Below are 16816 nucleotides of genomic sequence, written 5' to 3' on the forward strand. Positions count from 1 at the left end.
ACGAACATAGCTCGGTAATAGCATATCTCATATGTTTTGGCAGTATTCCACGGATTGCAATTGGTAAGAACACTTGCATCATCACATGGCAATCGTGAGATTTCATGCTTCCCAACTTCAGCTCACCATTTAGGCTCACAAATCTCTTCATGTTGGATGAGTACCCAGACGGAACCTTAATGCCATACAACACTCACAAAATGTCCGCTTCTCTGCTTTGGACAATGTGTAGCAAGCTGGAGGCAAATAAACTTTGTCATTACTCATCTTCTTCTTACTGCCACCAACTTCATCAGCTCTATTTCTTTTCTTACTCACCTTAACATGTGCCCACAACTCCGGACGAAGACCCTTACATTCAAACCAATCTCGCACGGCCCTAACATCCTTTGTCTTACCCGGAATGTTCATGAGAGTCCCGAGTATGGCATCGCATACATTTTTCTCTATATGCATAACGTCAAGACAATGCCTAACCTGTAGATCTCTCCAATATGGAAGCTTCCAAAAGATTGATTGTTTTTTCCATAATCGGTCTTCACCCCCTTGCACTTGCCCCGTTTTACCAAATACAGTCTCAACTCCCCTAACCCATTCATAAACCTCATAACCGGTTAACGGTCGATGAGCTACACGGTCCTCAACCTCCCCGTTGAACAACTTCTTCTTACGATATTGGTGGTCTCGTGGGAGGAACTTTCGATGGTGCATGAATACGTGTTTGCACTTAGGAATTCACGTGGATTCTATGTCATCGATACATATTGGGCATACTTTCTTCCCTTTGTTCTTATACCCCGATAAGTTTTCATATGCCGGAAAATCATTAACGGTGCATAAAAGCATTGCACGCAAGGTAAACTCCTCATTAGCATATGCATCAAACACTGAAACGCCTTCATCCCACATCTTTCTCAAATCCTCAAAAAGAGGTGCAAGATATACATCTATGTCATTGCCAGGTTGTTTAGGATCCGAGATCAGAAGCGAAAGCATAATGTACTTACGCTTCATACCAAGGTGGCAAATTATAGATCACTAAAAGTACCGGGCAAGTACTATGTTGAGAACTAAGATTGCCGAATGGGTTCATTCCATCCGTACACAGTCCGAGCCTTAAATTACGAATCTCATCCCCAAAAGTCTTATGCAACCTATCAATACTCTTCCACTCCGGAGAATCAAATGGATGTGTGAGCGAGTGACCTTTCTTCACCCTATCTGCATGCCACCTCAAATTTAACGCATCTTTCTTTATAGAAAACAAGCGCTTGAATCTATGTATTATTGGAAAATACCACAATACCTTAGCCGGAGGCCCTTTAGCATCCCGAGCCCCTTTACGCTTGTAGCGCGATAACTCACACCTAGGACACTCTTCTAAGTTCTCGTTTTCATTCCGATACAACACACAATTATTCGAACACGCATGAATCTTCTGGTACTCTAAGCCGAAAGGACACATGAGCTTTTTGGCATAATATGTCGACTTTAGAAGTTCATTTCCCTCAGGAAGCATCTCACCTAACGCTTCTAATAACATTGTGAAACTAGCGTCACTCCAATCGAACTTTGACTTAATGTTGAAAATTGTCAACACTGCTGTTAGTTTGGTGAACTTTGTACATCCAGGGTACAAAGGCTTTTGAGAAGCCTCTGTCAACAAGTCAAAAACACGAGGACGTTTTCCTAACTCATCCTCGACTCCCTCCATCATCTCATCAACACGATCCACATCCTCATCGACATTCTCTTCATCTGTCTCATACCCATCAACATTATCTACTACATCTGAAACAAGTACACCTTCTACATATGACCAGCGTAAGGGTAATACTGGGAACAGTATAGAGGAACAGCGTGCTGAACCTAAATCAACCCAAGTTAAGGAAGCTGATAAACAAAGAACGGAGGTACAGGTACTCAATAATATGAACGTACATGGCCCAGTATGGAGAAAAGCGTACACAGTTCTATATATAAAAGAGGAAGGATAAGGAACAGCTGGAGAAGGAACAGTTAGGTGTTCCTAAAACCTGACAGAAGAACTAGCGCATTCTATTTTAAGCCTTCTGTTAGAGCCGTTAGAACTTAGGCGCCTTTTTCTTGATTTTTAGCCGTTAAGAGGAGAAAGCCAAATCTATAAATAAGGCTCCCCTCCAGTTTGTAAGGAATTCAATAATTCAGATTTGATAATTCATATTCAGTTGTAATCATTCAGAAGACAAGTGTCTGTTTCTGTTTGTTCTTCATTTTCTGTTGGAGAGTTTGAGTGTGTTCAAGCCTTCACGGATTCATACTTCTCCAAAATCACGTTGATCTTTGTGAGAATTGTGAGGATTAAGGCCTTGTATTCCTTAGGGGAATCGGTGTCTTCTTCCAGGATAAGTAGTCCTTCAAGATTACTTAGAATTCGCCTTAAAACAACCCTTTGATCGAGAAAACCTTTAATTAAAGAAATCATAACAAATCTTCCGCTGTAAACTTGTTCCAACTTGGTATCAGAGCCATGTTCTGAGGAGGGACACAAGGAGATACGAGGTAATAGGTAACTTTGCGTTTTCTGAGAAGAAGATTAATCAGGAAATCAGGTATCGTTTGTATTTTGTTTCAATTGGAAATCACAGGTATAAATTCAATTCTTCCTTGTTATTAATTTCTGTGATTAAGATTTGTGGAGTTCAATTGAATCATCTTACACCATTTATTGTGGAAAAAGATTCCTGAAATCTGATTCTATTGTCATTGCATGCGTATGAATTTAGTGTTTGATAATCGAAATTTTTGAGTTTTCGCAAAATTGATTCATATAAGTCAGTTCTTGATTGTTTTAACGGTGTTCTTTGATAAGGAGTTAATCGCCTTCACTTACAAATTTGAAAACTTTGCGTTGTCTTTTAAAATTGTTGGTTTAAATAATCTGATTCTTGAAAACTGTTCGGTGAAATTAGGGTTTATACATCATTGCATTCGTTGTTGTTTTTGGAAATTGGTTGTTGGGAAAGTTTCTTGCAAGATTGTGGCTGGTGATTATTTGAATTGTGCTTTTGTTTTGGTTTCTGGAAAACTTGTGAAGATCTTCTTGCAGGTTCTGGTTGTTAGTTGTCTTACCATTATTTTGTTTGTGAGTGTCTTGGAAAATATGGACATGGATGAGAAACTAGAAACCCTTACCAATTTAGTCCAGCAACTAGCCTTGACTGTAGCCAATAATATGGGGAATCAAGGGGAAAGACCACAACAGCTTCTGCAAAATAATAGGAGCAGTGAGGACAAGACCTTGAAGATTGACTTACCTAGTTTTGATGGACAATCTCCAGACCCAGAGGTGTATCTAGATTGGGAAGCCAATATGGAAAGATATTTTGACTTCAAGGAAACCCCACTTGAACAGCAATTTAAGCTAGCTAAGATCAAACTGACCAAGCTTGCTGCAATATGGCTAGAAGGAGTGCAAAAGCAAAGAAGGAGGGAGGATAGAGAAAGAATCAATACATGGGAAAAATTAAGAAAGCACTTGAGAAGGAAGTATGTCCCACGCAATTATAGACAACAATTGTATATGAAATGGGGGACATTGAGGCAAGATAATAGAACTGTGTCAGATTATATTCAAGAATGGGAACGACTGTCTGTTGTTTGTGACACCAATGAAACTGAGGAGATGAAGGTTGGAAAATTCATAGGAGGACTAAGGGAAGATCTGAGGAAAAAGTTGGAGTTGATTCCAAAACTTACCTTTAGCTTGGCTTGTAGTAATGCTCTCACCTTAGAAAAATATTCTAAGAAGAAATCAAGCATGGGCAGCACCTACAATAGACCAGTGAGGAATTATAACCCAAAGAATATTACTACACCAACACCCACTGTGACTCAGACCAATGCACCAGATAGGATCCCACCAATGACCAATACCACTAAGGATAAAAATCCCAGGGACTTGAAGGGGATTGTTTGTTTTAAATGTCATGGACATGGTCACATTAAGAGTGAGTGCCCCAATGCTAGAGCCTTCACTGTGCAAGAATGGGCAGAGATTAAGGAAGTAGGTAGACCTAGGGCCATGATGGTTAGCAGAAATGGTAGGGAGGAGTTAGTTTGGCCTTCAACATCTGAGAAAGACCCTGATGGTACATACTGTGTAAATGATGAAGGAGTCTTAGAGACTTTTGAGGGAACTGAGGACAGTGAAGAAGAAGGGGACAGAGAGGAAGTGTATCCTGAACCGGATATGCAAAATTTGTTGATTAGAAGAAACTTTCATGCTACCCCAAAGACCAAACCAAATGATCAAAGAGAAAACATCTTCCAAACCAAATGCAAAATTAAGAACAAGGTGTGTGATCTGATCATAGATGAGGGGAGTGAAACTAACTGTGTCAGCAAGGATTTAGTTCAGACCTTAGGCTTAGAAACTAAACCACACCCACATCCCTATAAACTAAAATGGTTGGATAGCAAGGCAAGTGGTTTTGTTAAGAAGAGGTGTTTGATTCAGTTTGCTATAGGATCATTTGAGGACAAGGTGCTTTGTTATGTGTTAGACATGACTGCCTGTCATGTGCTCTTAGGTAGACCATGGCAGCATGACCGAAGGACTTTACATGATGGCTATACTAATGTTTATACCTTGAGACATGAGGGAAAAATTAAGGACCTTATGCCCTTGCCACCCCACAGGACTGTACCTCCACAGCAACCAATAGGCAGTGGCTTCGCCTTAGCTTCACAGAAGACAGTAGGCACTTCACTTCCACAGAGACCTGTAGGTAATGTGTCGTTGATAAATAGAAAGGTGAGTATTAAGGAGGTCAGGAGAGAAGGACTAGCATTTCTTTTGTTCAGCAAGGAAGTAACACAAGAAAGTAGTCAACCAGACCCCAGGATCACTAACTTGTTGGACCAATTTGCTGATGTTTTTCCTATAGAATTACCAGTAGGGTTACCTCCATTAAGGGGTATTGAGCATCAAATAGATCTTATGCCAGGAGCAGCACTACCCAATAAGCTTGCATATAAAACTAGCCCTGAGGAGACCAAGGAGTTGCAAAGACAAATACAGGAGCTTATGGACAGAGGGTATGTTAGAGAAAGCATGAGTCCATGTGCTGTTCCCACCTTACTTGTTCCTAAAAAGGATGGAACATGGCGAATGTGTGTTGATAGCAGGAGCATGAACAACATTACTGTTAAATATAGGTTTCCCATACCCCGAATAGATGATATGTTGGATGAATTGTCAGGATCTCAATGGTTTAGTAAGATAAACTTGAGAAGTGGGTATCATCAAATCAGGATGAGAGAAGGCGACGAATGGAAGACCGCATTTAAAACCAAATATGGCTTGTATGAGTGGATGGTTATGCCATTTGGGCTAACTGGAGCCCCAAGTACCTTCATGAGATTAATGAATGAGGTCCTAAGACCATTTTTAGGAAGGTTTATAGTGGTGTATCTTGATGACATACTAGTATACAGTAGGAGTGTAGAGGAACACCTTGACCATTTGGAACAGTTGTTCAAGACCCTTAGGAAACAGAGACTATTTGGGAAACTAGAGAAGTGTTCCTTCTTATTAACTGAGGTTTATTTCTTGGGATTTATAGTAGGGAGACAGGGAGTGCAGGTAGACCCTACAAAGATAGAAGCCATTAAGACTTGGCTAGTACCCACTAGTATCACTCAGGTAAGGTCTTTTCATGGCCTAGCCTCTTTTTACAGGAGATTCATTAAGAATTTTAGCACCATTATGACACCAATCACAGACTGCACTAAGGGGAACACTTTCAAATGGACCACAAAAGCACAATTAGCTTTTGAGAATATTAAGGAAGCCATGTGTAACCCTCCTATTTTGAGACTACCTGATTTCAGTAAACCATTTGAGGTAGAATGCGATGCCAGCAACACAGGAATAGAAGCTGTCTTAATCCAAGAAGGTAGACCTGTAGCATACTTTAGTGAAAAGCTAAATAAAAGTAGGATAAATTACTCAGCCTATGATAAGGAATTCTATGCCATGGTTAGAGCTCTAGAGCACTGGTCCCATTACCTTAAGGGACAGCCCTTTGTCCTGCATTCAGACCATGAGTCCCTTAAACATATCAGTGGGCAAAACAAACTTAGTGCCAAACATGCTAGGTGGGTTGAGTTTATGCAAAGCTTTAACTTTGTTGCTAAGTATAAGACTGGGAAAACTAACACTGTGGCAGATGCTCTAAGTAGGAGAGCACACTTATTAGCTATCTTGGATGCCAAGGTATTAGGTTTTGAAATAATTAAGGAACAGTACCAAACTGATCCAGACTTCAGTACCCTTTACCAACAGTGCAGCCAACAACCACAGGGCTCATTTAGTATCCAGCAGGGATTTCTCTTCAAAGGGAACAGGCTATGTATTCCTCGAACATCTTTAAGAATAGCCTTAGTAAGAAAGATACATGAGGGAAGCTTAGCAGGACACTTTGGTACACAGAAAACCTTGGACATGTTAGCCAAGCACTTTTATTGGCCAAAAATGTTGGGCACAGTAAGCAAGATCATTTTAAGATGTGAGCCTTGTATCAAGGCAAAAATAACATTCCATAAAGGAGAATACAAACCCCTACCAATTGCACAAAGACCAAGGGAACATGTAAGTATGGACTTTATAATTGCCCTACCTAGAACACAGAGGGGCAAAGATGCAGTCATGGTTGTGGTAGATAGATTCTCTAAAATGAGCCATTTCATAGCATGTAATAAGGTGAATGATGCTAACCAAATAGCCAAGCTTTACTTTGCAGAAATTGTACGGCTGCATGGGGTCCCTAGAACGATAGTATCAGACAGGGATAGCAAATTTTTAAGCTCTTTCTGGAGCACCCTGTGGAGACTGCTCAACACCAAGCTTTTGTACAGCACCTCTCATCACCCACAAACTGATGGGCAAACAGAGGTGACCAACAAAACATTAGGGTCAATCCTTAGGACTTTGGTAAAGAAAAATCTAAGAGATTGGGACCTTAAGCTGTGTCATGCAGAGTTCGCCTATAATATGAGTCCAAGCTGGGCAACTAAGATATCACCTTTTGAATGCGTATATGGAATGAATCCTATAATACCTATCTCACTAATTGATCTTCCTTCACATTACAGACCACATGGGGATGCTAAGCAGCATGCTGAGGACATGATAACCATCCATAAGCAAACCAAGAAAAATATTGAGGAAGCTACTGCTAAGTACCAGCAAAAAGTTAATACAAGCACTTCAGCTTCACAAAAGTTCCAGGTTGGAGACTGGGTATGGATTCACCTGAGGAAGGAACGATTTCCAAGGCAGAGGAAAAACAAATTAATGCCAAGAGTTGATGGACCATTCCAAATTACTGACAAATATGGGGATAATGCGTTTAAAGTAGACCTGCCTGATCGATATGGAGTCTCCCCCATATTCAACATAGGGGATTTACAGCCATACTATGATAACTCTGAATTGGGGACAATTCGAGCTGAAGAAGGAGAGAATGAAACAAGTACACCTTCTACATATGACCAGCGTAAGGGTAATACTGGGAACAGTATAGAGGAACAGCGTGCTGAACCTAAATCAACCCAAGTTAAGGAAGCTGATAAACAAAGAACGGAGGTACAGGTACTCAATAATATGAACGTACATGGCCCAGCATGGAGAAAAGCGTACACAGTTCTATATATAAAAGAGGAAGGATAAGGAACAGCTGGAGAAGGAACAGTTAGGTGTTCCTAAAACCTGACAGAAGAACTAGCGCATTCTATTTTAAGCCTTCTGTTAGAGCCATTAGAACTTAGGCTTCCCTCCAGTTTGTAAGGAATTCAATAATTCAGATTTGATAATTCATATTCAGTTGTAATCATTCAAAAGACAAGTGCCTGTTTCTGTTTGTTCTTCATTTTCTGTTGGAGAGTTTGAGTGTGTTCAAGCCTTCACGGATTCATACTTCTCCAAGATCATGTTGATCTTTGTGAGAATTGTGAGGATTAAGGCCTTGTATTCCTTAGGGGAATCGGTGTCTTCTTCCAGGATAAGTAGTCCTTCAAGATTACTTAGAATTCGCCTTAAAACAACCCTTTGATCGAGAAAACCTTTAATCAAAGAAATCATAACAAATCTTCCGCAGTAAACTTGTTCCAACATCCTCATTGACATCGGCCACATTATTGACGTCCTCAACAACACTTTTGTCTTTGTAAACTCCCTCCTCACCATGCCAAACCCAAACATGATATTGAGGCTTAAACCCACGTCGAAGTATGTGCTCCCTAAGGATATCAACACTATCTACCTTTGATACATTGCCACAACTGACACATGGGCAATAAAAACCAACTCCCCCCGTCCAAACTTGATGTTCAACCGCAATACTACAAAATTCTAATACGCCATCAATAAATTCCGACGATTCAATGCTTCTATACATCTAAGAACGATCTTTTGTCATCCTAATTAGTGTGATTAATTGATTCAAAACAAAATTAATACAACACTTTTAAACATATATACTTATTTATAACAAACATATTTAACCCTAAAAATATATACTTTGAATAATTAACATTGTATAACCTTAGAAATATAACATTCAAAATATAAGTAATAAAATTAAATCATTTAACCTTAGAAATATAAGTATTCTAATTCTAATAATTAAAGACAAGTATAACAACAAACCACCTTTTTAACAAAATATGCAAATAATTAACAAACCACACACAAACCACATTCACAAATAATTATTAAATATGCAAACAATTAATTAACAAACCACATTTTTAACTAAATTACTAAATTACAAGTGAAACAATAAAAATATAAACTTGCAAATTTACAAAACAAATAGAAATTACCTTGATTTCGTGGGTTATGTAACAATCTACAAAGAAAAAAAAAATTAATTAGCACTAATTTTCATAATTCGTATGCAGTAGAAGAATAATTCGTATGCAAAGCACATTAAAAAGAGAAATATAATAATAATTCGTATGCAGTAGATTTTTAAAGCAGTATTAGATGAACAAGACCTTTAAGTTTTGAAGATTTTTCATATGCAGTAGATTAACAAACCACATTTTAAAGGTTTTTCGTTTGTATTGAAATTAAAAAGAGAAATAATACCTTAATTCGTGAGTTTTGAAGATGAACAAGACCAAATGCCTTTGGTTTCAAACGGTTTTGAAGAATGATGATGAACAAGAACACAGTAGAAGAACAGCAGCAAGGATTTCTGGCTTTGTGAAAATGAAGATGAACACAAGATACGAACACAAATCTTGATGCTTAATCTTATACGTTTGTGAAGATGAAGAAGAGGAACAAAGCAAATGAAGATGAATATGAAGCGTTTTTTCAATGAGGAACAAAGCAAAGTACTGTAATACGTATTTGAGAAGGGTTTTGTGAAAAAAGAAACTGGCAGGTTTTTAAGAAAATTTGTCCAACGGTCATTTGCTGCGGTTTAAACAAAACCGGAGCAATTAGAAAATTTGTGAAGGGTTATTTGCTGCGGTTCAAGCAAAACCGGAGCAATTAATATTTTTTTGAAGAGTTATTTGCTGTGGTTCAAGCAAAACCAGAGCAATTAATATATTTTTGAAGAGTTATTTGCTGCGATTCAAACAAAACTGGAGCAATTAATGTATTGTGAAGGGTTATTTGCTGCGGTCAAATGGAAAACCGCAGCAATTAATGTTTTTTTTCTGATCCATTTTCCTATTTATTGCTGCGAATTCACAAAAACCGCAGCAAATGCATTTTTTTCCACTAGTGATACCAAGTCAATGGTAAAAGTCAAGGAAATCATTTTCTATCTCAACTAAGTTTTCTTATAAAATTGGTTACTCTATGCATATAATGTACTACATGCAACAAAAGGCAGCTTACTATAAATTTAGGAGTGTAATCAGAGTAAAAGTATAATGACAAAAGAGCAGCACATCCTGGTTTCACACAAAACACATCCTGCGCCATTGAACCAAGGTGGTACTGGTAAATCCTTAAGGCTAGTGCAAAGCGAATCAGAAATTAACAAAACTCTTCGCTAACAATCAGATTCTTTGATTGTGTAACTTCAATTGAAAAATAGTCCTTATTGTCAAAATGTTACAATCTAAACCATGAAATATAAACAAAACGCCAAAAAAACCAGAAGCAATCTTATTTAAATGGCAATTTTGCAACAAATCACAAAGAAAAATCAAGATCATAATACAACTGTAGCAAAAAAACAATCAGCATACCTTAATCGAATAGGAGACAAAGATTATGGAAAGTATTTGTAGTAGTGAAATACTTCATAAGCTCTAAACATCTTTAAATCCAAACGAAAATAAAAAATGAAATTTTAGTGTTGATGTTCCGAAATTTTTAAGAAAATGATCGAAAATAAAAGATAACTTGAGAGATTTAGCTTTTCATGAAGGTTGAGAGCAATATTGAGCTAGTGCAAAGCAAATCATCAATTAATGACATTCTTTGGTAACAATCAGATTCTCTAATTGTGTAACTTCAATTAAAAAACTAATCCTTATTGTCAAAATGCTAATATCTAAACCCTAAAATATAACCAAAACACCAAAAAAAACAGAAGAATGATAGGACAAAAATGGTGAATACCATTACTAACAAACAGGATTGATTATGTTGAATTAAAAGAACAAACAAGAAAAACAAACTACAGAATACCTGATTCCATAGCATGATAAATAATCTTGAAGATTAGATCGTTTAGATTTTCTAAATTAACACGTATTCCCTAAAGTGACGACCCTTAACGTTATCACTCTTAATTCTCTCTGATAATGGGATGGCAGGAGAAAAGGAATATATATAACCCAGGGACCATAACTTCATTATATATAATAACTTGTGACTGGTATTCGGCCCATCATAGAACCCAGTCATAAAACGAGTCTCTACACATTTAAGGCCCAAAACCTATTGATACATTTAAGTCTAAACCCTTTAACTATAATTAGATCACTTTAATCAGGGCATAAAGACAGTTTTAATCAATTATAATGACATATAAATATTTACATAGAAGCCCAACATTGGACTTTGGTCCAACAATCTCCCACTTGGGCTATATGTAAAAATTGTACAAACTTGTATCATTATAAAACCAAATTTGAGCTCAACCATACTATAAAAAAACTATAATGTATCAAAAACCAATCTCGTCCATCAATTATGTTAGCATAGACCAAAGCTGTCTTAGTTACATTTGTCGTAACTAGACCTCAATGATCATAATACCAACACAAAAGAATGATACAGATCATGAAGTGGATAGCATGGAAATAACATGCAACGTGATCTTAACATGTCCATATCCAACTGGTCCACTTTAATAGTGAGATCAAACTATTAAAACATGACCATGGTACAAAACCAATTTTATCATAACTTTATTTCTGCAGAAAACTTTATAACTAAAATGTCAACACATGTTCAATAAATTGAATTTACAAACTCCCACTAAAACTGAACATCTTACATAGATGAAGCAACACCCATATAACTTAAGTGGTCTTTGAATAGAATCCACTACACTCAATCCCGTGACAAAATTTTGCATCCAGATCCCATGATTCGATGCCTCATAGCATGCAATGAATTCTGCTGCCATAGTAGAAGATGTCGTAATGGATTGTTTAACACTCTTCCATGAGACAGCACCTCCAGCAAACATATAAATGTAACCAGAAGTGGATTTCATTGTATCAATGCATCCAGCAAAATCGGAGTCAGCATACCCAATGATCTCAAGATTATCTGACCTACTATACGTGAGCATGTATTTCATTGTCCTCTGTAAATACCGTAAGACCCTTTTGACTGCTCTCCAATGTTCTAACCCTGGATTGCTTAAATAACGTCCCAACATCCCTGTTATGTATGCAATATCTGGACGAGTGCAAACTTGAGCATACATTAAACTCCCTACTGCTGAAGCATAAGGAATAGTTTCCATTTCTTTTTTCTCAAATTCATTCTTGGGGCACTGATCAAGACTAAATTTGTCTCCCTTAGCCACAAGGGTATCTCCGGGTTTGCAGTTTTGCATGCCATACCTTTTTAACACATTTTCGATATAACTCTCTTGTGATAACCCAAGAATACCTCGAGAACGATCTCGATGTATTTTAATACCTAATACAAAAGAGGCGTCACCAAGATCTTTCATCTCAAAATTCTTTGATAAAAAATTCTTAGTCTCACGAAAAAAGCTTATATCGTTGCTAGTAAGCAATATGTCATCAACATACAAAACCAGAAAAATGTATTTCCTTCCATTAAACTTGTGGTAAATGCATTCATCAAGCATATTCATCTCGAAACCAAATGAGAGAATCACTTGATGAAACTTCAAGTACCATTGATGAGACGACTACTTGAGTCCATAGATGGATTTCTTAAGTTCACAAACCATCTTCTTTGGGTCACCACCGCAAAGTTTTCAGGTTGTTTCATATAAATTGTCTCATCAATATTACCATTGAGAAACGCTGTCTTTACATCCATCTGATGTAACTTAAGATCAAAATGTGCTACTAATGCCATTATTATCCTCAAGGAATCTTTCGAGGAAACCGAAGAGAAATTCTCTTTGTAATCAATGTCTTCTTTTTTTGTAAAACCTTGCACTACCAAACGAGCTTTGAATCTCTCCACATTGCCATTTGAATCCTTTTTGGTTTTTAATATCCATTTATTACCAATAGGTTTTATACCTTCTAGCAATGCGACAAGATCCCAAACATCATTGTCCTTCATGGATTGCATTTCCTCGTTCATGGCTTCAAGAAATTGTTGAGAATTTGCACTTTCCATAATTTGATGAAAGTTGACTGGGTCATCTTCCATTACAATGTGTTCAAACTCGTCTTTTTCGACATCTATCCAGTCTGGAGAGGTAGAACTTTCATGTTCTTGAAGATATGCAATGTAATCATATGGCAATGCACTTCTTCTCTCTCTTGTGGACCTTCTTAATGGCACAACTTCTTGAGGAGCGAGAGTTTGTTCCTTGGGAGGTTCTCCATCAACATTGTTTTAAACTGCGTCATAAGTAATGTTCGATGTGGGAAATGATTCAATACCAATGACATCTGGAGGAATAATAATATTCTCTTCTGCAAAAATAATGTTTCTAACTGTATCTCCCTCCACAAAATCGACATCCTCAAGAAACCTAGCATCAATCGTCTCAAAAAAAGATTTAGCTTTAGGATCATAAAACTTAAACCCCCTTGACCTTTCAGAGTATCCAACAAAATAACAACTAACAGTTCTGGAATCCAATTTCTTTTCATTAGGCTTATAAGGCCGTGCCTCAGTTGGACATCCCTAAAAATGAAAATGATTTAGACTCGACTTTTTGCCAGTCCACAGTTCATATGGGGTCTTATTATTAGTCGCTTTTGTTGGTACTCTATTAAGAATATAAGCTGCAGTCTTAAGTGCTTCTCCCCAGAGTGACTCTGGTAAAGTAGAATGACTAATCATGCTCCTTACCATTTCCTTAAGAGTCCTATTTCGTCTCTCGACAACACCATTCATAGTTGGAGTACCAGGCATGGTGTATTGAGAAACAATACCACACTGTTCCAGGAATTTAGCAAAAGGCCCTGGACGTTGTTCACCTGAACCGTCATAACGACCATAGTATTCACCCCCACGATCAGATCTGACGGCCTTAATCCTTTTGTTAAGTTGATTTTCAACTTCAGCCTTATAATTTTTGAACACATCTAGTGATTGAGCCTTTTCATGAATGAGATATATATATAGCCAAATCTGGAATAATTGTCAATGAACGAAATAAAATATAGTTGTCCATTCCAAGAAAGACTTGGGAATGGACCACAAGTATCTGTGTGAATAAGTTCTAAGACATCTAAATACCTGTTGGCATCATATCTCCTTTGATTGGTTTGTTTTCCTTTAATACATTCAACACACACATCCATGTTCGTGAAAATTAAAGGTCCTAAAATGCCATCAGACACAAGCCTTTCCATTCTTCTTTTAGAGATATGGCCTAATCTCTTGTGCCACAATGACGCTGAATTTTCATTAGTTGCCTTTCTTTTTATCCCTTGCGAAGATAATTGTAAGGATTCATTATATGAAGTAATAGAGTCAATTGTATATAGATTATCATTTAACAATAAAGAACCAGAACCAAGCAACTTTGAATCATGAAACAAACTAAAAATTCCATTTCCAAACGAACAAGAAAAACCAAATTTGTCCAAAGCAGAAACTGAAATTAAATTTCCAGTCTTTAACAATAATCTAAACTTTCCAATTGCTTGTACTTCAACTATCTTGTCGTCTCCCACATAGATGTATCTTTCACCATCAGTTGGTTTTTAGCAACTCAGGCAACCCTGCAAAGACACACTGATGTGAGTGGTTGCACCAGAATCTATCCACCATGTGTGTCTAGGTACAGAAACCAAATTAACCTGAGAACAAACCAGACTAAGTAGCATACCTTTCTTAGCACGCCAAGCGTGATAATTTTTGTATTACTTCTTCCCGTGATTAGGATTTCCACAAAAGAAACAACCCTTATTTGTCAACATCGGTTGATTTGTCGTTTTGTTGTTTCTTTTGAGAATTCTTATCTGCAGCTTCTTTTTTCGTGGTTTTTTCCTTTTAGATTTCGAGGTAAAGGCAAGATAAGCACTTTCAGTCTTTTCTAGCTTTAACCTTCCTCTTCCTCTACACAGGGAGAGATGAGCTGATTCAGAGACCAGGTCTCTTTCTGACAATTATAGCTCACCTTAACTGATTAAAACTTGCAGGAAGAGATATCAAAACCAAGTACACTATTAGATCCTCTGAAATTTCTAAGTTCAGTGTTTATGCATCTCAACCTTGCATTAAGGGTTGACTCTCCCGCACGAGTTTCTGATTTGAGTACCTCTAATCAAAAGAGGGAATTTGAAAGGTGGGAGAGATCAAATCGCATGTGTATGATGATTATCAAAAGGGTCATTTCTGAAGCATTCAGGGGTACAATGTCTGAGGACATAACTACAGCTAGAGCTTTCCTTATAGATATTGAAAAGAGGTTTGTCAAAAATGAAAAGGATGAAATAAGTCCAATTTTGACGAATTTAATTTCATTGAGATATAAAGGTAATGGTAATATCAGGGAGTACATAATGAAAATGTCTTTAGTTTTGAAGCTAGATGTCATTTCCATTATGTACTCCCTGATATTACCATTACCTTTATATCTCATTGAAATTAAGTTTGTCAAAATTGTACCAATTTCAGCCTTTTCATTTTTGACAAACCTCTTTTCAATATCCGTATGGAAAGCTTTAGCTGTAGTTATGTCATCAGACATTGTACCCCTGAATGCTTCAGGAATGGCCCTTTTGATAATCATCATACACATGCAATTTGATCTCTCCAATCTTTCAAACTCCCTCTTTTGATCAGAGGTACTCAAATCAGTAACTGGTGCAGGAGAGTCAACCCTTAACGCAAGGTCGAGATCCATAACTCCTAGAACAATCGAAAGATTTTCTTTCCATTCTTTAAAATTTGAGCCATTCAACATAGGAATTGAATTGATGTTCGAAGTAGCAGAATTAGACATAGCTGACATAGAACAAGAAAAAATAAACATAATAAGCTCACATACTTTAATTCTTAAATCAATAATAATAAGTTTAATTTAGTAACATCCCATTACAAGACGTCAATTTTTCATTAATATTCTATATTTGGATGAAAATACTAACTTCTTAGTGACATCATGTTTCATTAATTAAACACTGACAATAAATAACATGCCAACTATAAAACCTTCCTTTGGGACGATTAAATAATCATATGTAATCCTTATAATTATCACATGTTTATCACAACCCGAAAAATTCATACAAGTATAATATTAGTGACCTTCTTTTGAGCCGATGGATAATAATATAATTTATATGAATCATTCTTTTTTACTGTTAATAATTTAATTTTTCACAAAAGAGGTCACTTTGGCGACTTATTATGTCAGTCAAATTACCTCCGGTATATATAAAACCATACTATAATTAAACTTAAATTATTCCAAATATCCTATTTTACTATAACATTAAAATTATTGTAATATGAGAGCGATTAATAATTCATAATACAAAAAAAAAACGTGTTTCTCATAACTTAAAATAAATACATTTTCGAAAATATCTCCATTAATAGAGGGGATAATTAAACCATAAACCAAAATAATAATAATATTATTATCTAATTCTAAAACCTAAAATAAAGAAATTCTCTCGATCTTGATATTAAATAAAACTGATTTTCCTAAAAATTAGGAAACTAATTAAAAGCAATACTCATGCAATAACCGACCAAGAAAAATTGAAATTGATCCACAAAACTAATGCCAAGAAATAGCAAAAAAAAAATTAACTGATTCCAAAAAAAATACCAAACTTCAGAAATCTGATTCCAACAATATGATAATATCAGATTGTGTATATGATGGCGGCGGAAAAAAAAGGGGTGTGTTACTAAACATCGCCACCCTTATCATTTTATCGCCACACCCCTTCAAATGAAATTAAGAATTTGTCCCTGATTTTTAAAAAATTACAATTTTGCCACTCCCTACAAATTTCTTATTTATAATAATAATAATAATAATAATAATAATAATAATAACAACAACAATAATAATAATGATTAACTTTTTTATATTCTTCAAAAGAATATAAATAAAATTAATAATAATAAAAGTAATAATAATAAAAATAATAATAATAATAATAA

The 16816-nt window shown here is 36.3% G+C and overlaps 1 protein-coding gene across 1 annotated transcript; it reads left to right on the forward strand.

The window, feature by feature from the left end:
• Positions 1 to 949: 949 nt before the first annotated feature.
• LOC130818477 (uncharacterized) lies at positions 950 to 10062 on the forward strand. The gene is made up of 6 exons (XM_057684650.1): positions 950 to 999; positions 1847 to 1919; positions 2506 to 2627; positions 2720 to 2753; positions 2852 to 7636; positions 9913 to 10062. The coding sequence occupies exons 1-6, from the start codon at positions 950 to 952 to the stop codon at positions 10060 to 10062; spliced, it is 5214 nt and encodes a 1737-aa protein (XP_057540633.1).
• The last annotated feature ends 6754 nt before the right edge of the window (positions 10063 to 16816 follow it).

Source organism: Amaranthus tricolor, chromosome 7, assembly GCF_026212465.1.
Source record: "Amaranthus tricolor cultivar Red isolate AtriRed21 chromosome 7, ASM2621246v1, whole genome shotgun sequence".
NCBI classification, from domain to species: Eukaryota; Viridiplantae; Streptophyta; class Magnoliopsida; order Caryophyllales; family Amaranthaceae; genus Amaranthus; species Amaranthus tricolor.